The sequence below is a fragment of the Alosa pseudoharengus genome, unplaced genomic scaffold, assembly GCF_046254945.1.
Source record: "Alosa pseudoharengus isolate Yale_2024_CS ecotype anadromous, Long Island Sound unplaced genomic scaffold, YU_APseudo_1.1 YU_APseudo_1.1_scf_7, whole genome shotgun sequence".
Taxonomy (NCBI): domain Eukaryota; kingdom Metazoa; phylum Chordata; class Actinopteri; order Clupeiformes; family Clupeidae; genus Alosa; species Alosa pseudoharengus.
Window position 1 is genome coordinate 31256434 of NW_027468859.1, and position 20615 is coordinate 31277048.

Here is a 20615-nt window from a genome sequence, read left to right on the forward strand (position 1 = left end):
TTACTCATTCACAACCAAGCTGATAAGCTCCAAATTGTGAATCATACATGATACACTTTTTAGAAGCAGTATTTCGTACAGAAGCCTTACAATGTGTCTAAAATAGTTCTGAAATGTGTTACTGCATACTTTGTGTAGACTTTGGTTATTATGATTAAAGCTTATTATCACATGCTTGATACCTTCACAAAGGTTTAAATTGAAATTATCTGTACATCATCAGACTGTTATTGTATTAACTTTGCATCTGTAATCTGTTGCATCGACATATATATCAACCATGTGTTACATTGAAATATCACATAATATTCATATACCGATATTGTATTCTTACATTTTTCATTTTTGGTGTGTTTTTATGTCTTGACATAATGGAAGTCAGACGACTACCATTTCACTGCATATTGTGTTCTGTATGATTATATGTGACAAATAAAATACTGTTTGATTTGATTGATATGATATGTAACAAAAGAGATAAGATATGATGAATATGGATGGTGGAGAGTGACGCGTAACTGCTCTCCTCCTCCTGCAGGTATTATAACTGGAGCACCGCTGCACCTGTCATGCTTGCCCTTCAGGCCTTCCAGAAGCCTCTGCCCAAGGTACCCATCCTTCCTCAGCTCTCTCCACACCTCGGTCTAACCTGCTTTATACAAGGGAGGAGTAGCCGGGGTTTTCCCATGCTGCCTTACGTGCACGATTTTATTCACGCTGCTAGGCAGCCTGGATTCCATGGACTTCGTTTTCAGCTCAACGAAGGAACCAATCACAGAACGGAGGGTGGGGGGCAGCAAGACGAAGACGACACACCGAAGCTGTTATGAGCTACGTACAGACGCATTTGATAGACATTCATAGCGCCCAATAAACGGCTCTGGGCATTCGTAAACCACGTTTCAAAAATGAGAAAATGAATGTCTAGTTCCCAGACCCCATCTCAATGACTAGGCTAAGGGAAGATCACACTCTAAAGTCACTTCCTAACTTGTAATTCGGATGCACTACTTACCTGATGCATCCACAGCAAGAGGAGTCTGACCCAGTTTAATGTGCTTTAATTCAAATTGAGCTCACATTTCAGTTTACACAACCTCTCGGTCAGATCCATACCGCTGTTTTTCTGTGCTTTATGTCAGGGTTGATTATGGACAAAAGTCAGCTGCATCCGTTACCAGAGGCAACCAAATAAGTTATTTTGATTCAGATTGAGCTTACATTCCAGTTCACATTAAATGAGTGAAGTTGATTTGAATTTAGAGCCAGGCACATCTTCCTCTTGATCATCAGGCCACTTTACACTTGACGAGTGCACTTGATCATCAGGCCACTTTACACTTGACAGGGTGCTTGATCATTAGGCCACCACTTGACGAGTGCACTTGTGTGTGCTCAGTGTTCGTTCTGTAGATTGGGCCTGATGGCATGCTGCTGCATCAGCATTGGTCCTATCACATCTCCTGTCTCTTTACAATTTCGTATAAAACTAATCAGATTCCCAGCTCAGCGTTTTGAAGCAATTGAAACACACGGTTGTTGGACTGCTGTGTCACTGAGACTGTTACTGTAACAGCAGGTTTGCAGAGACAATACAAAATAGTCCACCGTGTCTCATAAAAGGCACCGCGTCACCCAGAATTACCTGTGCAACCCACACGCTCGGGTCAGACGGATGTGGCGTCCTCTGATCAGACGTTCTGGACGTGTTCCTCTGCACATCTTGCGTTTCCTGCCACTTCCGTTCGACTGTGTGAAGCAGGAACCTCTCTCATGAGAAACATCAATTGTTCAGTTTTCACTTTCACCAACAGTGGTTTTTGTCAGTGTTTCACTTCTTGTCCCATACTTGAGTTCTGACTGTCTGACGTCGTGCTGGCTCAGAGATGAATGTTGGTGAATGTCCTAAAACGAATCTTCTGAAAATTTGTTTTGTGAAACTGTGACATGTAGTTTAGTTTATCAGACATTTTTCTAAGTTAATGACTGAGTGGCAGAGAGTGTGTGTGTGTGTGTGTGTGTGTGTGCGTGTGTGTGTGTGTGTATGTGTATGTGTGTGTGTGTTTGTGTGTTAGAGAGAGAGTGGGAGCATGTGAGTGTGTGTGTATGTGTGTGTCTTTGTGTGTGCGTGTGTGTGAGAGAGAGAGAGAGAGAGAGAGAGAGAGAGAGTATGTGTATGTGCATGTGTTTGTGTGTGTGTCTGTGTGTGTGTGAGAGAGAGAGAAAGAAAAACACTGCTAAGCTGCTCCACACCACTTCCCCTCACTAACACCCCTCCCTCCGTGCTCTCCCCCACCCACTCTATTGCTTCCCTCTTTGGTTGGTTTAGTTCTCATGCTTTGATTGTGCTCGTTTTGCCCTGGAGTTTCTCTTGAGTTGCTTAAGGGAGGCCTTTGGTGCCATCCCAGTATGTTTTGCCTTACAAGTACACACACACACACACACACACACACACACACACACACACACACATACTTACAGTAAACACACACTATCTCTATCTCACTCTTTCACTCATTAACTTAAACCAACAAGTAAAAAACACACAGATGTGCAGAAGAATGCTTCTCCATGTATCTTCTCAACACACCCCCAACCACCAAAACACTTGTCTGTTGATGTATATGGGTGATTCTTCAATTGGAGGCAATTTTGCCATCTCAAATTTTAAATGATAAAATCAGGAAAATTTTGGTTTAAATTATGCCAAGACAATGCTTACATACTTTAATATGAATGTATAATGCTGGCCACAACCGAGTTTAAATATATTTAAAATAATTTATATTTATTTGCCAACTAGCATTACAAAATGTCATTCCCATCACAACATCAAAAACTTGAAAATAAAATAGAATGATCTAACAAGGAGATAATTTAAACTCATTAATGTTGTAAACATTGTTAACCATCAACCATTCTTTCTAGAGAAAAAACATGAAACAATGGCATAAAACAGCAGAAAATAACAAAATACAGACCATAACTATATTGAGATTATTACCAGTAGGAAAAATATGGTATGGTTTAACAATGCATATTTCAGGCCTAAAATGAAACCTCCTTGAAATGTCATTATTTATGTTTTTTTTTTCTTTTTGTTGTTTAATCTGCATCCCTAGGAAGATACAAATAAATGTTTCATGGCAACTGGTCATCGACAATTCTTATACTTCCAATGTTAAATGCGTGCTAGAGTGGACATCTGTAAAAGTTAAGGTTAAGTCAGTATAAGGTTAAATATTTGCATAAAATATTTGTTGGCCTAGTATTTATTATTGTTCCTTGACTGACAGAAAAAAGAGGTCTTCCTATACTTTTCCCCTGTATTCTCTAGACCTTTCTGCTAATATCTTGGGAGTCATGCTGGTTGAAAAAAAATAGGGTACATTTTTTTTAGGAAGTAAGGTATCTCACTTGAGTTTCATTGCAACATCACACTATTAGGCTTCTTTAACTTAATTTCTAAACAGATGATAAAAGATGGTGAAACAGAAAACTTGTCATTACCGCCATCACCTGTCATTACTGCCATCACCATCACGACAAGTTTTGTGTTGGTAATGACAGTTGCGGTAATGACATTTTTCATCTTATTTCAGGAAAAAAGATGCTAGGTCATGGATTTGCTAACATCATTCATCAACTAGTACAACATGAACTTTAAATACACATAAATAATGTGAATATTTAATTTTTTTCATAAAAATATTGCAGCAACAGCATTTATGGTAATGAAGCTGAATAAGTCTACTCCATGATCAGAAGGAACACATGATTAAATTACTTACTTTTTCAGACATCAGATATCACTCTTCTCTCATGGCTGACATGTGCTTCCCTGTCACTATTCATTTCCATGGTTACAGCACAAACAAGTCTTATCCTAAAAAAATTCTAGTAGTAATCATAGACTGTCTCGGTAATGACGGTATTGTTGGGGGACAATTATTGTTTGTTGTATTGTCTTACAATTTGTGAATATTTTTTAACAATTTAGTATTATACTAAATTGTTAAAAATATTCACAAATTGCATAGATGTGAACCAAAATAATGCATAAAATGCATTTTTAAGTTACTATTTAAACATATATTGTGATTTTTTAATGAAATGATAACATTTAATCACATTTTTAGAGCAGAAAAGTTTGAAAGTCTGGGTTGGGGACAAGGCCTAAGTAGCCAAATATTGGTGTTAAAAACAGTTTTAAAAATATAAATCATAAAGATTTTAGTGTATTACTTTTTTTGGTGGTGCAATAAACATTATTTGAAATAACTAAACTATTTATTTTGTAATATAGTATTTCTAACATGAATTTATAACCTGGGGACATAAAAGTTCCCCTAATTCAAGAATGACCCATATATGCAGGTAAACACTTTTAGAGCAAATCTAGAACAAGACAGACACAATCATGCCAACACTACTACACACTCTGTGTGCTTGTCTGGGCTGTGTTCTGTGGTTATTTTTTTGCGTTTGAGTTTTTCAGTTGGTTTCAGCATGTTTGGTCGTGTGCCTTCCCCCCATCCAGGCCACAGTAGAGAGCATCATGAAGGAGAAGATGCCCAAGAAAGGTGGCCGCTGGTGGTTCTCCTGGCGCAGTCGGAGTAGCACTAAAGCGGTACAAGTCCTTATGTTCCTCTGACACACATATACATTATTACATTTAAGGGTCTCAAAATGACATATATGAACTAATACACCTGAGCTTTTACAGTATATCATCGTATTTGACCCAGTTTTGACACTAATAAGTAAGTTAAGAGTCTTATCTGCAGGTTTAACAGGATAGTTGCTGTCTTTAAATTCACTTTCTTGCATTCTCCATCTCCCCCCAGGATTCTGTATCAGAACATGGTACCTGTGTGAGTGCAGACCAGGCTGGCAAGATGGCTGCCATGAACAGGTTAGTAAAGACACTTCATTAAAAAGATAAATTGCTTTCTGTTTATTATAGGCTTGGTTGTTGATCAGCCACTGAGGGAAATCCCCTTAACACATTCCCTGTGTATACAGTATCTGAAATATTACTGTAGAAGAGACTATAGTTTAAGTGTATTCTGTAGGTAGTATAGTCATGTACAGGTTGGGTTATTTGTTATTCCTGGTCATTTAATCTCTTGTTGTCAGAGAATGTATAAAACAGGGGTCACCAACTAGAATTGCACAAGGTCCAGTAAACTAATCCTCCTCGCTTGCTGGGGTCTGATTAATTAGATAGGAGTTCTTGCCCGTTTTGCCAGGCTTAAAATCGGTTTGCTTTCACTGACCAAAGGATTACATTCGCAGTTTTGTGGTAATACATGTATGTTTTTGGCATCCAACATATGAATGAAAAACAAAGTGTCATAAACTTTTCATCTCTAAATTTGCATTGAATACATTCCTTTCATACACCTTCAAAGTCTATGACATATTGAAATGTTGATATACATAACCTAAAGAGGACAGTGGACTAAATAATATTCTTACATGTATGGGATTTGTCTGTAAATACATATTGACTTTTCATAATAAGATCGAATAGCAATACACATAGCACAGGTTTGTATGAATGTTGACTGAGCTGCTTGTTTAATAGATCTGTAGCCTACAATCTGGTTCTGTAATGATCAATGTGATTCTAGGCCAATTATTACTTTATGAAACTTGGGCAATACTAGAAGCAAAAAGTGAAAAGTGTTACACTATTTACAAATCAGTGAAAGGAGATTTTTTTTCTGTTGCTCTATGAGGACAATAGGTGTCGCCAAAGTTCCAGCATTTGCTAGACTGGATTACATGTGGATTACAAAACTACAGGTAGAATGTTGCTAAATCTATCAGCAAAGTTGGCAACACTGAAATTGCTTGTTTTTGTAGGCCTACTTAAACATAACGTATAGCAACCGTTAACGACCTGGAGTTAAAGGACCAAGACGGCTCTGTTTCGCTCGCCTCGTTTTACCTCTTAAAGAAGTTTATCAAATGACTATATAACATCTTTTGTCTTTTTTGTCTTCATGTCAAAAGGCTTCGCAGTCTGGATAGAGTGGCCCGGACTCAGACAGGAGTCGGTCAGTTGGTGACCCCTGGCTTAAAAGAGTGTTTAGAATGTAAAACATCCAACTGATGTATTTGGTATTTGGTATTTTCTAGAAGAAAGGAAGAGTCATCATCCAGTGATGAGGACCACCGAACTGCCAAGCAGACCCCAGCTATCCAATCAGAGCCCTTGCTCACTCCAGGGGGTGTGTCTTACAAGAAAACACTCCGCCTCTCCTCCGAACAACTTGTGAGTGTCTGTCTTTAGTTTCACTCACAACTAATGTGATTTTTCTGTGCGATCTCATGTACTGTGTATGTGAATATTGCAGTGCCTTGTCATCTCGGTTACGCTAGATGTGATTAGAGTTTCCGTTTGCAGCTTGGGTTACGTTAATTTCCTGCCGATTAACCAAGGTGTATACATTGATTTTGCAAAATGTCTACAGTTATGAGGTTGGGCTATACAAAGTGTGGGCTATACATGGGAATGTATTTCTTCATTCCTCTTTTGGATTCTAGCACAATCTGATTTGAGAAAGATAAATAAGAGACAGACCACATGCAAAGTCATCCTGGAACGGGCACTTGTGTAAAATACATATGACAGCATTGTAAAGGCATTTAGGGCGGAGCGTTTGGCCTAGTTCTCAACGCCACACAACCCCATTGAAATTTGACCCCTGGCCCTGCGACCCTTGTTACCACAGGCCAGCCTGCAGCTGAAGGATGGTCCAAACGACGCGGTGTTCAGTGTCACCACGCAGTACCAGGGCACTTGCCGCTGCGAGGGCACCATCTACCTGTGGAACTGGGATGACAAGATAGTCATCTCCGACATTGACGGCACTATCACCAGGTGAGAGGCCAGCCAGGAGAAATGTTTAGAGATGATCTCTGAACCCTGAACTCATATGTCAGAACTCAGAGGACAAAAGGACTCTGTGCTGAACTAGCTAATCAAATCAAATGAACAGAAATCAACTCTTTTGGTGTTTCATAAAAGCAAGCCTATAGATTATGACTTCCTTTCATAAAACAAGCCTATAGATTATGACTTCCTTTCATAAAAACAAGCATATAGAATATGGTTTCCTTTCATTTAATCCATCTGTAGTAAGTAAGTGTAGAACATGTGTAATAAACATGAACTGGAGATCATCAGATCCAGTTTGAGATTTGAGGTACTCTGTTTGTCCTGCCTCCTCATACTAAAGATGACCTGTCCCCTGTACAGGTCTGACACACTTGGACACATCCTACCAACTCTGGGAAAAGACTGGACCCACCAGGGCATCGCCCAACTCTACCACAAAATCAGCCAGTAAGCACTCACTACTCTCACTCTTATATTCCATCAATTATTATCAATCATATCACACCTTCATGAAAGCAGATATGTATATGCTTGCTACAAGCTACAATACATCTGTCTCCTGTGAATGTATTGTATGTCAAGTGTAATGCAGCTGACATAGAAGGTATTATGTCATGAATGAACATTCTCATATGGAGACCTTTGGTGAATGAACATGAAAGTTCTCGTATGGTTCAGTCTGAGACCTTTGGTGAATGAATATGAAAGTTCTCGTATGGTTCAGTCTGAGACCTTTGGTGAATGAACATGAAAGTTCACATATGGTTCAGTCTGAGACCTTTGGTGAATGAACATGAAAGTTCACATATGGTTCAGTCTGAGACCTTTGGTGAATGAACATGAAAGTAGAGGATGACAATTTTTCGGGACTCCCGCGGGTCACGGGATTCCCGCGGGTTTCCCGCAGTACGGGAGTAAATTTCACTGTTGGTAACGTGATTGGGACGGGACAGGAACTAATAAACGGGAGCTGGCCAGAGATTAACTTAAAAAAATGATGCTGCAATGCAGTGAGTGTGCCCAAAGACGTGAGGCATTTCGTTTTAGAAAAGAGAACCAATTACAACCCACAATACGTTTGTTGTTGATGTTGGCAATTCTCGTTGAGTTTAAAGGGGTGGTTCAGGATTTTGGACATAAGACCTCATTTCCAAGTAAGCAAGTGTGATATTTATCAGTGGAGACCGTTTTCAACACGTTTCATCCAGTCCTTGTAATTGCAGAGTTCGCAGGTGCTAGGCTAGCGCAAGTCAACGGTATGTGCTAGCCTGCCACTAAAGACAGTCTTACCCACTCCAAAGTACACCCGAGGCAAATTCCAGACAATCGATGTAAATCTCTGTGTTGATAGAATAGTGTAAGAAATACAACTACCCTCGCATCGCGTTGCAATAGTTATACTTTGGTCCCTGAAGTTGGTAGTAGTCATTTTGCATCTCAGCAGCGGACTGATATTACCAAGGCTACTACTAAGTATCCCCATTGGAGTGCGCTTTACTGTTTACTTTTCGGCGCAGTACTACTAACCGGAGCAAGTATAATTCCGTCGTGGTAAGAAACTAGTCCCTCAAAATGTAATGCGATTGTTGAAATGCAAGGATAGAATAACGTTAGAAATAACAGTATCAATACAGACATTTACATCGATAGTCTGGCGTTATAATTTATTTGCCTCGGGTGTACTGTGGAGTGGGTAAGACTGTTTTTAGTGGCAGGCTAGCACATACCGTTGACTTGCGCTAGCCTAGCACCTGCGAACTCTGCAATTAGAAGGACTGGATGAAACGTGTTGAAAACGGTCTCCACTGATAAATATCACACTTGCTTACTTGGAAATGAGGTCTTATGTCCAAAATCCTGAACCACCCCTTTAATGTGTCATACAATGTTGGGGCATGGCACCTCGACAATCGCATTCCTCAATATATTTATCGCATAACCCTGGTGGAACACAAAAAATAGTTTTGTTTACCCATATATGCTTCGCTGGTTTAACGTGATGAGAATGGTGCAAACTTAACTGATGGGTTAGCCTACTGCAGATCTACAATTCTGACTATGAAATGATTTAAGCATAGCCTACAGCAAAGTCCTGTAAAATATATAATTTTAATGTAGCCCAAAATGTAAAGAAAAGTTAGACAAGGCTTTCTGCCCTACCAAAATGTATGGTCACCGCACGCTACTGGGTAACAGTCGGATATCTTTAGACATCAACATAGGGAGCGGGACGGGATTCGGGAGTCTTTCTCTCGGGATTTTGCGGGACATATTTTTTTTGGGGAGGCTGTCACGTGATCGGGATATGACGGGAGTATTTGTGCGGGCTCGGGATGGGACGGGAGTGAAAATTGATTCCCGTGTCACCCTCTACATGAAAGTTCACATATGGTTCAGTCTGAGACCTTTGGTGAATGAACATGAAAGTTCACATATGGTTCAGTCTGAGACCTTTGGTGAATGAACATGAAAGTTCACATATGGTTCAGTCTGAGACCTTTAGTGAAAGTTCCTGTATGTGTGTGTTTGTGCTCTGGAAACAGGTCTAAGTTGTGTGTGTGTTTGTGTTGCAGGAATGGGTATAAGTTCCTGTACTGCTCGGCGCGGGCCATTGGCATGGCGGACATGACGCGTGGCTACCTGCACTGGGTGAACGAGAGGGGCACCATGTTGCCTCAAGGCCCAGTGCTGCTCAGTCCCAGCAGCCTCTTCTCTGCACTGCACAGGTGAGATACATACACACACACACAAACACACACACACACACACACACACACAAACACACTACACTACACACACACACACACACACTCTTCACGACACACACACACACACACACACACACACACACAGAGACACACACACACACATACACACATGCACACATCACACACTACACAGACATACATACTCACACACACATACATACACACACACACACACACAAGCTCACCACAAATTGTCTAGCTCTAAGTTTTGATGTCGCTTGGCAGGGAAGTGATTGAAAAGAAACCAGAGAAGTTCAAAGTGGAGTGTTTGACTGACATCAAGAACCTCTTCCACCCAAACACACAGCCCTTCTACGCTGCCTTCGGCAATCGACCAACGGTCAGTCTTCGCGCCCTCACTTCCAAATGCCCATTGCACAAATACACAATAATGAATTAAACACACACTGTGTGAATGGCTTTGTATCACAGTATCATAGTGTTACTGTAGTTTAGCTAGAAAGGCACCAACAATACCAACATCAGGGGCTCAGTTCCCAGGCAGTACACATACCCTGCTAGCAAACATATGTATCTGCTCTTTACCGTATACATTTTGTGTCAGTGGTTGATTATTCAGGGCTATACAGACATAGATTAGTTGGCTGTACAGTATGTTTATCTCTATAGGTTGTTGAAGGTGGTGGTTGTGTCTGTTCGTCTCTGGTAGGACGTGTACTCCTATAAAGAGGTGGGGGTTCCCCTCAACAGGATCTTCACTGTCAACCCAAAAGGAGAGCTGGTGCAAGAGCACGCCAAGGCTAACGTGTCCTCGTAAGTAACCCCACCTCACTGGAACAGTCAGAACAACGCCACTCCACACCATGCCACGCCACACCACACCATCTCATGCATCACACCACACCACACCCCTTCACACCAAACCACACCACTCCACACTAAACCAAACCACACCACTCCACACCAAACCACACCACACCACCTCATACATCACACCACACCACACCACTCCACACCACACCACACCACACCACACCACACCACACCACCTCATACATCACTCCACACCATACCATCTTAAGCAAACCATGCATCACACCAGAACCCACCAACTTCAGCTAAGCCGGACTGGACTGAACAGTTCCTGCTGTCAAGACTTTCATTCTTTCTGCTTCAACTTCATCCCCTTGTTACAGCAATACATTCACTCTCTATACCCTTCAACTTTATCCCCTTGTTATAGCAATGCATTCACTCTCTACACCCTTCCAATCTGTTGCTCCCTTTCTGTAATGTTTTGTATTCACCCTTTATTCTTCTATTTCTTGTTGTCTCTTCAAATCCATTACTTTCATTCCTCCATCTTTCTTAATTTCTCCTCTCTCCCTCTATTTGACTTCCCTCATGTCTTCTGTCAATATTTAGCTGAGTACGGCTCTCTCACTCTCGGTCTTCTCCTCAGGTATGTGCGTCTGGGTGAGGTGGTGGACCACGTCTTCCCTCTGCTGTTGAGATCCAGCTCCTCCGATTTCCCCTGCTGTGACACCTACAGCCACTTCACCTACTGGAGGGAACAGCTCCCCCTGGTGGACAGCCCAGAACCACACCTAGAAACAGGCAGCAGCTGAGCTCTTGCCTGTTGGAGACACCAATTATGGAGTAATCACCCTCCATCACTGTTACCTGATCAGTTCTGCAATGGCTCAACCCTGACACACACACACACACACACACACACACACACACACACACACATCCCATATCTGAATAATTCATCCTAGTTCTTTTCAATGACACCTCCGGGGGAGGTTCTCTCTCCACCTTTAAAGTATTCGTGTTTGTGTTTGTGTGTAAGCTTGTACATTTTGATTTCCTGACATAGATATATTTTGATACAGAGGTAATGATGATGGAAAAAAACAAAAAAAATCTCTGATCACATACATTCTACTTTCTCTTAAAGACTCTTATGCTGACATCATGGTGATGAGAGTGTATGTGTATGTGTGTGAGAACACCTGACCACCTCCACCAGGGGTCATCATGAAAATAAGATTCTATGATATGTTATAACAATATGTATGTATGGCCCTTCACACATACACATACACATGTTTTGTGCCAAATCGTTTTTTTTTTTTGTATATGCTGCAGTTGATATAACTTAATTATAACTTGTTATTTAAATGACCTTGAGGACTGTTACTGCTATGCTATGGGAACAGTGTTTCCTCAGATTGTAAACTGCTGGAGCTTAAAAAAAATCTACATTCTATACAGAAAAAAACAACAAAAATCAATATTTAGAGAGTAAGTTGCCTCACTTTCCTTGTTAAAAAAAGGTCACATAGTTTTATAAAGTGTGTATCAGGCATTGTGTTGCACTCCCCGTCTATATTATGAAGTGTACCCCATCAAACCACATAGACTCCATTATTTTCTACCTATGGTACCATTTAAAGCACCAGTACCATTTCCAAACTCCTCATTCTGGCCCAGTCAAGCAGCCAGTCTGAACACAGCGAAACTGAAGCGTGCTAAATTGAAATGCAAAACCCATGTGTCTGTGTGTGAAGTCCCTGAAACCTCTTGAAATCTGCTGCACTGTAACTTAGCACATGTGATCACAAAGACAACAAGCTTCCTGTCAAACTTGTATTTCTGTTGATTTGTAAAAAATCCAGTGCTAGTTTGTTCAAACTTGCGTTTATGACTGTGTGTGACTTTTGAATGACTCTGATGCACAGCTTCAATGGCATATGATTTAGATCATGTAACTGGATATTTATGGATTTGATGGCTTGTCTGTTTTGTTTTCATGTTTTGTGTAGAACAGTTCTTCACAGACTTCTCAGATGAATAGAGTCTGCACTGAAGACATTGAGTGCATTGATTTTTGACTTGGACACATTATAACAGGCTTGTGTGTCACTAAAGCATCACTTTGCACTGACCTTGAGAGAAAACAACAACTTTATGAAGTGATAATGAGAGGTAGCTTTGTGAAAACAATAATGTTATTTTGGTGATGTTACAAGAGGGTTGTTGATTACCCTCATGTGTGTATGTAGGTATGTATGCTCAATTGTTCTTTGCTCAGTATTGCTATGGTCCCTACCTGTTCAAGATCTGTCACTGATCATGTTTATGAAGAATTTTAAGATGGTTATTTCTGAACTTATTTGGATTGATTTTGAGGTAAGAACATACCTGTACTTTACTCTCTGTTGTATTGTTTCTGTAAATTAAGATTTATTTTTAGCTAGATATGTGTGTCTCTTGATGATGGTACATTGTGTCATATTCTTTCTACGAAAGAGCGTCTAAGCTGTGTGTTTTTATATGGCCACTGTGCTGGCTCCTTTCAGTAATCTTGCATGCCATTCTTGAGTGGGTGGAACTGGTGAGATATATTTAAAGTGCAGCCACGTATAAGTCTGTTAGTATTAATGTCAATAAAATGCCTTTATAAACATATTGAGTCTGACTTACTGTGACTTGCTTTGAAAAAGGGCTTGAAAAGAGTACAATAATGATTTATGAGTAGTTTAGCACTTAATGTTCATTGTGTATGATATGACAATAATAATTTCAGGTAAAATATATGCAGAATTAATGCAAATGGTTGGCTTTAGTATACCATCAACACCACCAATAGCATGCCATCTTTTTTACATCACCAAATGTTGAGAGTAGAGTATTTGATTTGATTATACAGGCATATTGTTTTAATTTCTTGAAACTACTCAAATGGTCACATTAGAGGAATCGGCTGAGTTTCTCCTGAGCCAGGCTGAGGCGCTCGATGCGGCTCTTCAGGTCACGGCTGCCGTCTGAGCTCTCGCACAGGGCCTTCTCCAGATCCACGCCCTCCATGAGACTCAGCATCTCACTGCAGAGAAACCGTGCCGAAGAACCGGATCAACATGGGGATCTGATCCGCCAGCCGCTGAATCACTATCTGAGAGAGTGACAGAGAGAGGGGAAGAAAGAGAGAAAGAGAGAGGGAGACAGAGAGAGAGCAGAGAGAAAAAAAGAGAAGAATGTGGGGTTAGTCAGGCCATCCTGTCCTCATGTTTGTTTGTTTATTCCACTATAGAAATGGAGGTGTGTAGAAATGAATTTGATTCACTTTTAGCATCTAAAAGGACAAACGTTACCAAATGCCTTGAGTAGTTACAAAATACCTGAAGTACATGTTTATGAGGAGGATGTAGTGACATACAATAGTTGATCATCTTTAAACTGGTTTGGGGCTTTCAGATATTTAAACTGTATACACTGCGCTTGCTGCAAAATAGTAGTAGCCACTATTTGACCTCGGTGTGCACAAGGGCTCGCTGATCGGCACACTGTCACTTGCGCAGCGGCAAACTGTTCCATTGAACAAAACAGGTATCGGAGGGTAGCGGTTCCACTGTCCTATTGTATCTTAAGTACCTACAAGTCAAATCTCTGTCAGATATATGGTTTGGTATGGCACATATCTCATAATGTACAGTACCTCATAATATGCTTGGAACATGTCTGGGTATTTGTTCCTGCTGTCATAGTCAGCCCAGTTCACTGGTGTGGCGTCCTCCATCTTTGTCAGGGACTAGATGGTGTCCTGTGTGTAGACCAGCTGCTCCATCTGAAACTGCTCCCGGATCCTCTCCTCCACTTTGGTCTCTTGTTTTGACTGAATTTTGTCAATCTTGTTCTGAATGAACAATGAAATCATGTAATTTTGACTGACACATCTCTGGAGATGAAGATAGTGAACTTGAAGACTACTATTTAATGTGTTGAGCTTGAAATATTCAATATTCACTCAAGGAAATGATAACAGCTTATGTCAAACAAATATAAAGAAACATGATGTGACTACACATACAACATTTTGATATTATTCATACTTACCATTGCAACGCAGTGAAGGAAGGGATAGTTCGAGAAGCAAGTTTTTGAGACATCAATGAACTGCACCTGGACAGTTTCTAGAAAAAAATATTTGAATATAATGGAGTATCTATACCCACAATTGTCAAGTATATTATACTTGAAAATATTCAGTTGTTGAGGGAGTGACTCATTTAGGACTTTAGTTACCTCTAATAACTTTCAAAGTCTCTAGTGCAGGGCTCAATAGCTTCATCATCAACCTTTGGACGACTGTCTCAAACACTTTATAGTCGCTGAAACCAGGGAGCTCTCTTCCCCTGTGCTTCAGGTCATACTCCTTTTCCACATCTTGCATTGTTTTAGCAACTGTAATATTTTGTACAGTTGAGCAGTTGAATTGTTGTTGTTGTTTTGGTGAGCAACACTTACATGACTCTTGACTGCATTTCAGTTCATCGCTCCACTTCTGGAAATGGCTGCGCAGGATCACAAAGAGGTTTTCCTCATTCACTACCTCCCCAGCACTCAAGTTGTTGATCTTGTCATTGAACAATGTTAAAATCTGCAACGGGACAAACACTCTTGTGTCTTGCATGTCAAGCTGTTGGTGATGCAATTCAATTATCAAGCATGTTTTTTCCTCTTAAAGGTTGTATCAGCGATAGCGGGGATACGTCACTTCTGTTGATGTTCAAACAAAACAGAGAACTAGCTTACTCCCTCCCCCTCCCTCCTGTGCAATTAAAACTCTCCTAAACGCGCATCTTTTCGGTTATTGGTTGAAACACTTTATTTTGCCTTTGAGTGGGTTGCCAACCCTTGATAATTGTTTTTTTTGTGTACAGATCTCGGAGCCTAGGCTGCCTACAGAGATGCATTTTTTTGACAGCCTGCTTATGGGGCAGACAGCTAGCAGATCGTTAGAAAAGATTAGATAGATGTGATCATTTATGTTTGGGTCTTTTTTGGGCTTGAAATCGCTGATACAACTTTTAATAGGAACCATTAATCATTCAGACTTATAGAGAGATTATCATAAATCATATATCTGTATTTAGAGATCATGCTGAGCTATACTCACATCAACCAGGTATGTTTTCTTCTGCTGGGGTTCTGAGGGGGGACCCTCTGGGCATTCATTTAGGAATTTCCTTGACTCCCAGAGCTCCATCTTCACCTGCTCTGACAATGTTGGCAGAGCTTTCTGAAACACACACACACAAAAAGAGGTAATGAAAGAGAGACAAAATATTTACATGAGTAAAAATATGAAAAATATGCCAAATAATCTATTAATGTCAGGATGCACACCCTGTAATTACCCTTTTTATTCGTAAAAATATAATTATGCTGCCTAACTTGAAGACTACCCTATGCTTCTCTTCAACACTTACTTTGATGTGGTCTACCAAGTCTTGGGTCAGTTTGGTAGCAAGGCATTGGGTTGTGGCTTTGTCTTCATTAAGAAGACAGCTATGAAGCAATTCTTTTATTATAAAAAAATATATTGTAAAACATTGTCAAATTTGAAAAACAACATTGCAATCAACAAATTAGCATTTCTATTAAATAATTATATAAAAACATTGTTTTAACTGGCACATAAACAGAAACAAAATATATTAATGAACATAGTATTGTACAACAGACAAATCTAGTCCAATCTATGTTGATCCAGTCCATTGTTTTTCTAACAAAAGAACAATAACTAATCCCACCTACCTGAAGTACTTGTGTTGTCTGAAGAAATCTCTCTCTATCCTGGTGGCCTCTGCTAGAGGTGTCTTGTCCTGAATTTGCTGCTGACCACGGCATTTCACAACTATGTAGCCTTTGCTCAGTGGGATGACTCGATTATGAACGATATCCAGAACGTTCTTTTCTGTGCCACGATCTATGAGGTCTGGCTTAGTCAGAATAGCTGTAAAAACACATTAGTGAGAAATATCTGAATTGTACAACATTTTTCTTAAAGAAATCGTAACTAGTTAAATGTCTATTACCCAAAGTTCTTTTCCCATCAGGATCAACTTCCTGGGCCATCTTGAGAGCTTCAGTTGTTGCTATATCAACATTACATGGGACCACCACCAAGTTGATTGTCTCACTCTTCTCAATAAAGCTGAGAATGAGCCTTTTAATCTACAAAAGACAAACTTCTGAGGTTAATTTTATCCATTGAAAACTATATATATATATATATATATATATATATATATATATATATAAAACTATATATTGTGATAACAAATATATATAATGCTAATTTGTTATCACAATCATCATTAGTTTACCATATCCCATCCCCAATGAACGTTTCATTTGAGTAGTTTCATGAACGTTTCAAAAACTGATTCATATATTTTCTGCCTGACTCAAAAGATCAAAACATATTTGAAAGTTTAAAAAAGTGCCCTAAATTCTTTCCCTCACCTGATCTCCAATGTCCTCAGGTTGTCCTTTCACAGGAACCCGGGCAATGCCGGGTAAATCAATCAGAGTGAGGTCACATACATCAGGAGACATGATCATCAGACTGATCAGCTCGTTACAGATCCCAACACCGTCTCCAGCCAGCTCATTCTGGGCTGATGGACACATTGATGAAGGGATGTTTAGGTCACTTTAACCCAATGATTTCTGTTCTCTTAAACACATTAATGTTGTAAAAATTATATCTAGGTCTCCAAATTTCTAAAATGTAAGTGTAACATATGACATTGTGATCAACAATAACAGCATCACCATCGTATCACTAAGTCACCATATCGTTGTGCACGACTGCTTCTGTATTGCCTCAACACGGAGGCTGTGGCAGTAGTTTTTTGGTTGTCTGTCTGTCTTGGTCAAGGTCACTATGGGGGCTCATATACTGTAAGTCCCATTATTGTGCATGTCATATCTCAAGAGCTCATTGATATATATAAATGAAAGGTTCACTTGGACTCACTTGAATTTTTTGGGAAAAAAAATAGAATTTGGTCAAAGGTCAAAGTCTTTGACTTTATATTCTTGTGAACACAACATATCAGTAACGCCTCAAGGGAATCCAATCATAACCAGTACAGTACTAACGTTTATATGGACACGAGGATTAATTGATTACATTTCAGTGGTCAAAGGTCAAGGTCACAATATGTAGACTGAAACTGATGTGGTTCACAGAGGCATACCAACTCAAGGTGGTATTTTGTTTTGTCACTTCAGATAAGTTATATCACCGAATAAATTCTAGAATTTATAAGTGAGGACCCCAGTGGAACAAACACTAATAAACTCCATCCTACCAGCAACAACATACTGCTCAACCAATGAGGGGTCAGAGAACTCAGTAGACGTGTCTTTGTAGGAGATGATGGCCTTCCACTGTACACCTCCCAACAGCTTTCTCAACTTCAGCATCAGTGGGCAACGAGTTACGATGCCTGTACAGAAAGAGATATATTTGATTGTGAAATCAATGTTCATAATCTTCGCTTGACCTTATAATAACTTTAGGCTTATTTGATCGCAATCTGTTATGTCATTGCCAATAATCTTGTTACACATGCAGTATTCTGTTTGTTATTTATGGCACATATTACACACCATTACAATCCAAATGAATTTAATTGGTCACTGAGAAAATTGCAACATGCATGTGTGAGTATTTCCTAAAAGAGTTCTACAAGATTTGCAGTGAATATGTAAGTTTCTTCTCACCGCTGCCTCTAGGGAGAGTTACTCCAGACAGCGCCTCCAACACAGAGCTCTTTCCCGAGCTCTGGTCTCCAATTACAGCTATGGCAGGCAGGGCCAGATCCTCATCGATGCCCATGAGACGGAGGGAGTCGATGAGGTCTAGATAGGGTCGAACTCGCTCGTTCAACTGGCCGTGGAACACCCCCTCCATTTCCTTGTTGAAGCTAGAGAAACGGAAGAAACACCCTTACAATGATTTTGTTGCTGCAAATAGAAATATCTAAAACTGTTATTGAATGTGATGAACATAATCCGTACATTTTCCATGTCCTCTCTTCAGTAAGAGAAGGCATTTCCTCATCACTGTCCACTGGATTCCGTTGGTCCATTGTTTTATAGATTAGTGACTTAGTCATCAAAAGCAAGAGGGACTTACATGAACTAGTTGAAAATGAATTACATAAAAGAATATACGAGAGAGAGAGAGGGGGAGAGATAATATATGAAATAATAGAAACAATATTCATGGGATTTACTCTGTTACATACTTACTTTATTTACTTTGAATCACTCTATCAATACGGCTTTATGAAATATAAACTACTTTAGGATAAATTAATAGGTAATAGGATCAATTCATAGGTAAAACATGTGAAGCCAGATTGTTGTCATTGCAGATATTATGTTAACAAAAAACATCTTCAAATAAAGAGGAATTCATTTAAATTATATAATAATAATTTGTATTGAGTTATACAGCTGCTTACACTGTTTTACTAGAATTTCAGTTATTGAAGTCCTTACTCCCTCTTCGTATCCACATAAGCATATGTTTCCGCACTTGAAGCAGTGTCATCTAAGATAACTTTTCGATCAGTAGAAATAATCAGACTCACCTTACTTCTGCAAGTTGTTAGCATTAAGTGAGCGCAGTCAATTTAGCCAGCTTTTATTTGACCACATACATTTGAACTGAAATTGAAAGAGAATTGAGGAATTTCCAGTAAACTGCTGTCATGCTAGTGGCATGTGCTGTGGTAGAAAAAAGTACTGATGGCAAAGCCAAGTATGTCATATACTATATATGTAGAGATGTAATGAAATGAAAGAGTGTTCACACTTAACAACATCAGTAGAATGTTCACAAAGGTATTGTCAAGCATTCATTGTTCATATGTTTATATTTATTTTAGCAGAGACTTTTATCCAAAGGGACTTACATAGCCTATCAATTACATTTCAAGGGCCATTGTCCCAACTCTGGGTTTGTTCAAGGACACAATGGTGGAAGCCATGGTAATGAACCTACACATTTTCAGACAATTGCATGCTAGCCCAGCTCCTTAGCCACTACACTACAATAAATATATTTTACTTATAGTCAGGGGGCCAATTCTGAAAAGGGCTTCCGTTAAGACTTTTGCGGACATGTTTTGGTACAAGCTGTCACCCTATTTTTTTAGGTAGAAGACACCCATAGGTAAGATATTAGGGTGGTTGTCAAGCTGAAATTTTTTTTGTGTGACTTGTACAAGCAATTTCAGGCCAATTTTTTGGTTTCCTGCTCAACACAACATGCCAGCAATAAATGTTGAATATCTCCACAACCACAAGGACCATATACATAAAAAAGGTATCAAATGAAAGCTAACACTCATGGGCTGTCTGCAGAAGTGCAGAAAAAAACAATCTCCGCCTAAAGAGAACCAGTTTTCAAAGTGAATGTCAGCTTGGAAACATAACAGTATCCCAAAACCTCTATCAATCAGTACCCCTATCTATGGGAATAAGTCAAGCCAAGTTTAAAGCTTGTAGGGGGAGACAGTGCAATACTGCACAAGTTATAATTCTTTAATGTCAAGGCGGAAATGTAGAACTGTAGATGGTGGTCTATGGTGCTATTTTACTTCATTAATGTACCAGGTTGTAACACAAATTATATTTAATTAACATATCACTATAGTTATTAATTCCATCCTAACATTACTGCTCTCTCACTTCTTTAGGGTTAGGGGTAAGTAACTAGTTAGTAGTAATAACTATATAATAGTCGTATGGCAAAGCTATGTTTTTCCCCATCCAAGCAGTGACTCTCAGGTAGGCAGCCAACAGAAGGCACCCAGGGACCATGTCCATGTGCTCAGTCTGAGTCCTGGTCAGGGACACAAAAGAAGAGTTTACTGTTTTGATAATGAATACCTTCCCAATACAAAACATGCATGCATGCATCCAAGGGCATAATATAAATCTAATCTACAAAACAGGAAAAACAATATCATGCCAAATAATCTGAAACAATATAGTTGCTAACCTAGAAATCTAGACGCACCCTAGCGGCAGCAAATTACATTTGCTGCCAGGGCTAGTCTAGCAACTCTCCGTTGGCTTGTGAGCTGGAAAAATTAAACTTC

The 20615-nt window shown here is 39.7% G+C and overlaps 2 protein-coding genes and 1 pseudogene across 2 annotated transcripts in view; 1 reads left to right on the top strand and 2 right to left on the bottom strand.

The window, feature by feature from the left end:
* LOC143110174 (phosphatidate phosphatase LPIN1-like) overlaps nt 1–13114 on the top strand; it is a 29559-nt gene extending 16445 nt beyond the window's left edge. The window contains exons 11-20 of the mRNA XM_076273040.1: nt 539–608; nt 4541–4630; nt 4848–4915; nt 6148–6283; nt 6744–6892; nt 7271–7357; nt 9484–9636; nt 9904–10018; nt 10349–10452; nt 11102–13114. Coding sequence (XP_076129155.1) covers nt 539–608; nt 4541–4630; nt 4848–4915; nt 6148–6283; nt 6744–6892; nt 7271–7357; nt 9484–9636; nt 9904–10018; nt 10349–10452; nt 11102–11267 — 1138 coding nt within the window. The 3' untranslated portion in view covers nt 11268–13114. The remainder of the gene's footprint in view (nt 1–538; nt 609–4540; nt 4631–4847; nt 4916–6147; nt 6284–6743; nt 6893–7270; nt 7358–9483; nt 9637–9903; nt 10019–10348; nt 10453–11101) is intronic.
* A 69-nt stretch (nt 13115–13183) lies between these two features.
* On the bottom strand, nt 13184–14224 carry LOC143110177 (interferon-induced GTP-binding protein Mx1-like; annotated as a pseudogene).
* Nucleotides 14225–14236: 12 nt separating this feature from the next.
* Nucleotides 14237–19087, bottom strand: LOC143110175 (interferon-induced GTP-binding protein Mx2-like). Its single transcript, XM_076273041.1, has 13 exons — nt 18972–19087; nt 18523–18645; nt 18226–18428; nt 17811–17948; nt 16957–17111; nt 16527–16665; nt 16246–16444; nt 15918–15996; nt 15605–15727; nt 14953–15085; nt 14731–14889; nt 14542–14618; nt 14237–14341 (listed from the first exon to the last, which is right to left on the bottom strand). The coding sequence occupies exons 2-13, from the start codon at nt 18618–18620 to the stop codon at nt 14237–14239; spliced, it is 1608 nt and encodes a 535-aa protein (XP_076129156.1). The 5' UTR covers nt 18621–18645; nt 18972–19087.
* Between the last annotated feature and the right edge of the window lie 1528 nt (nt 19088–20615).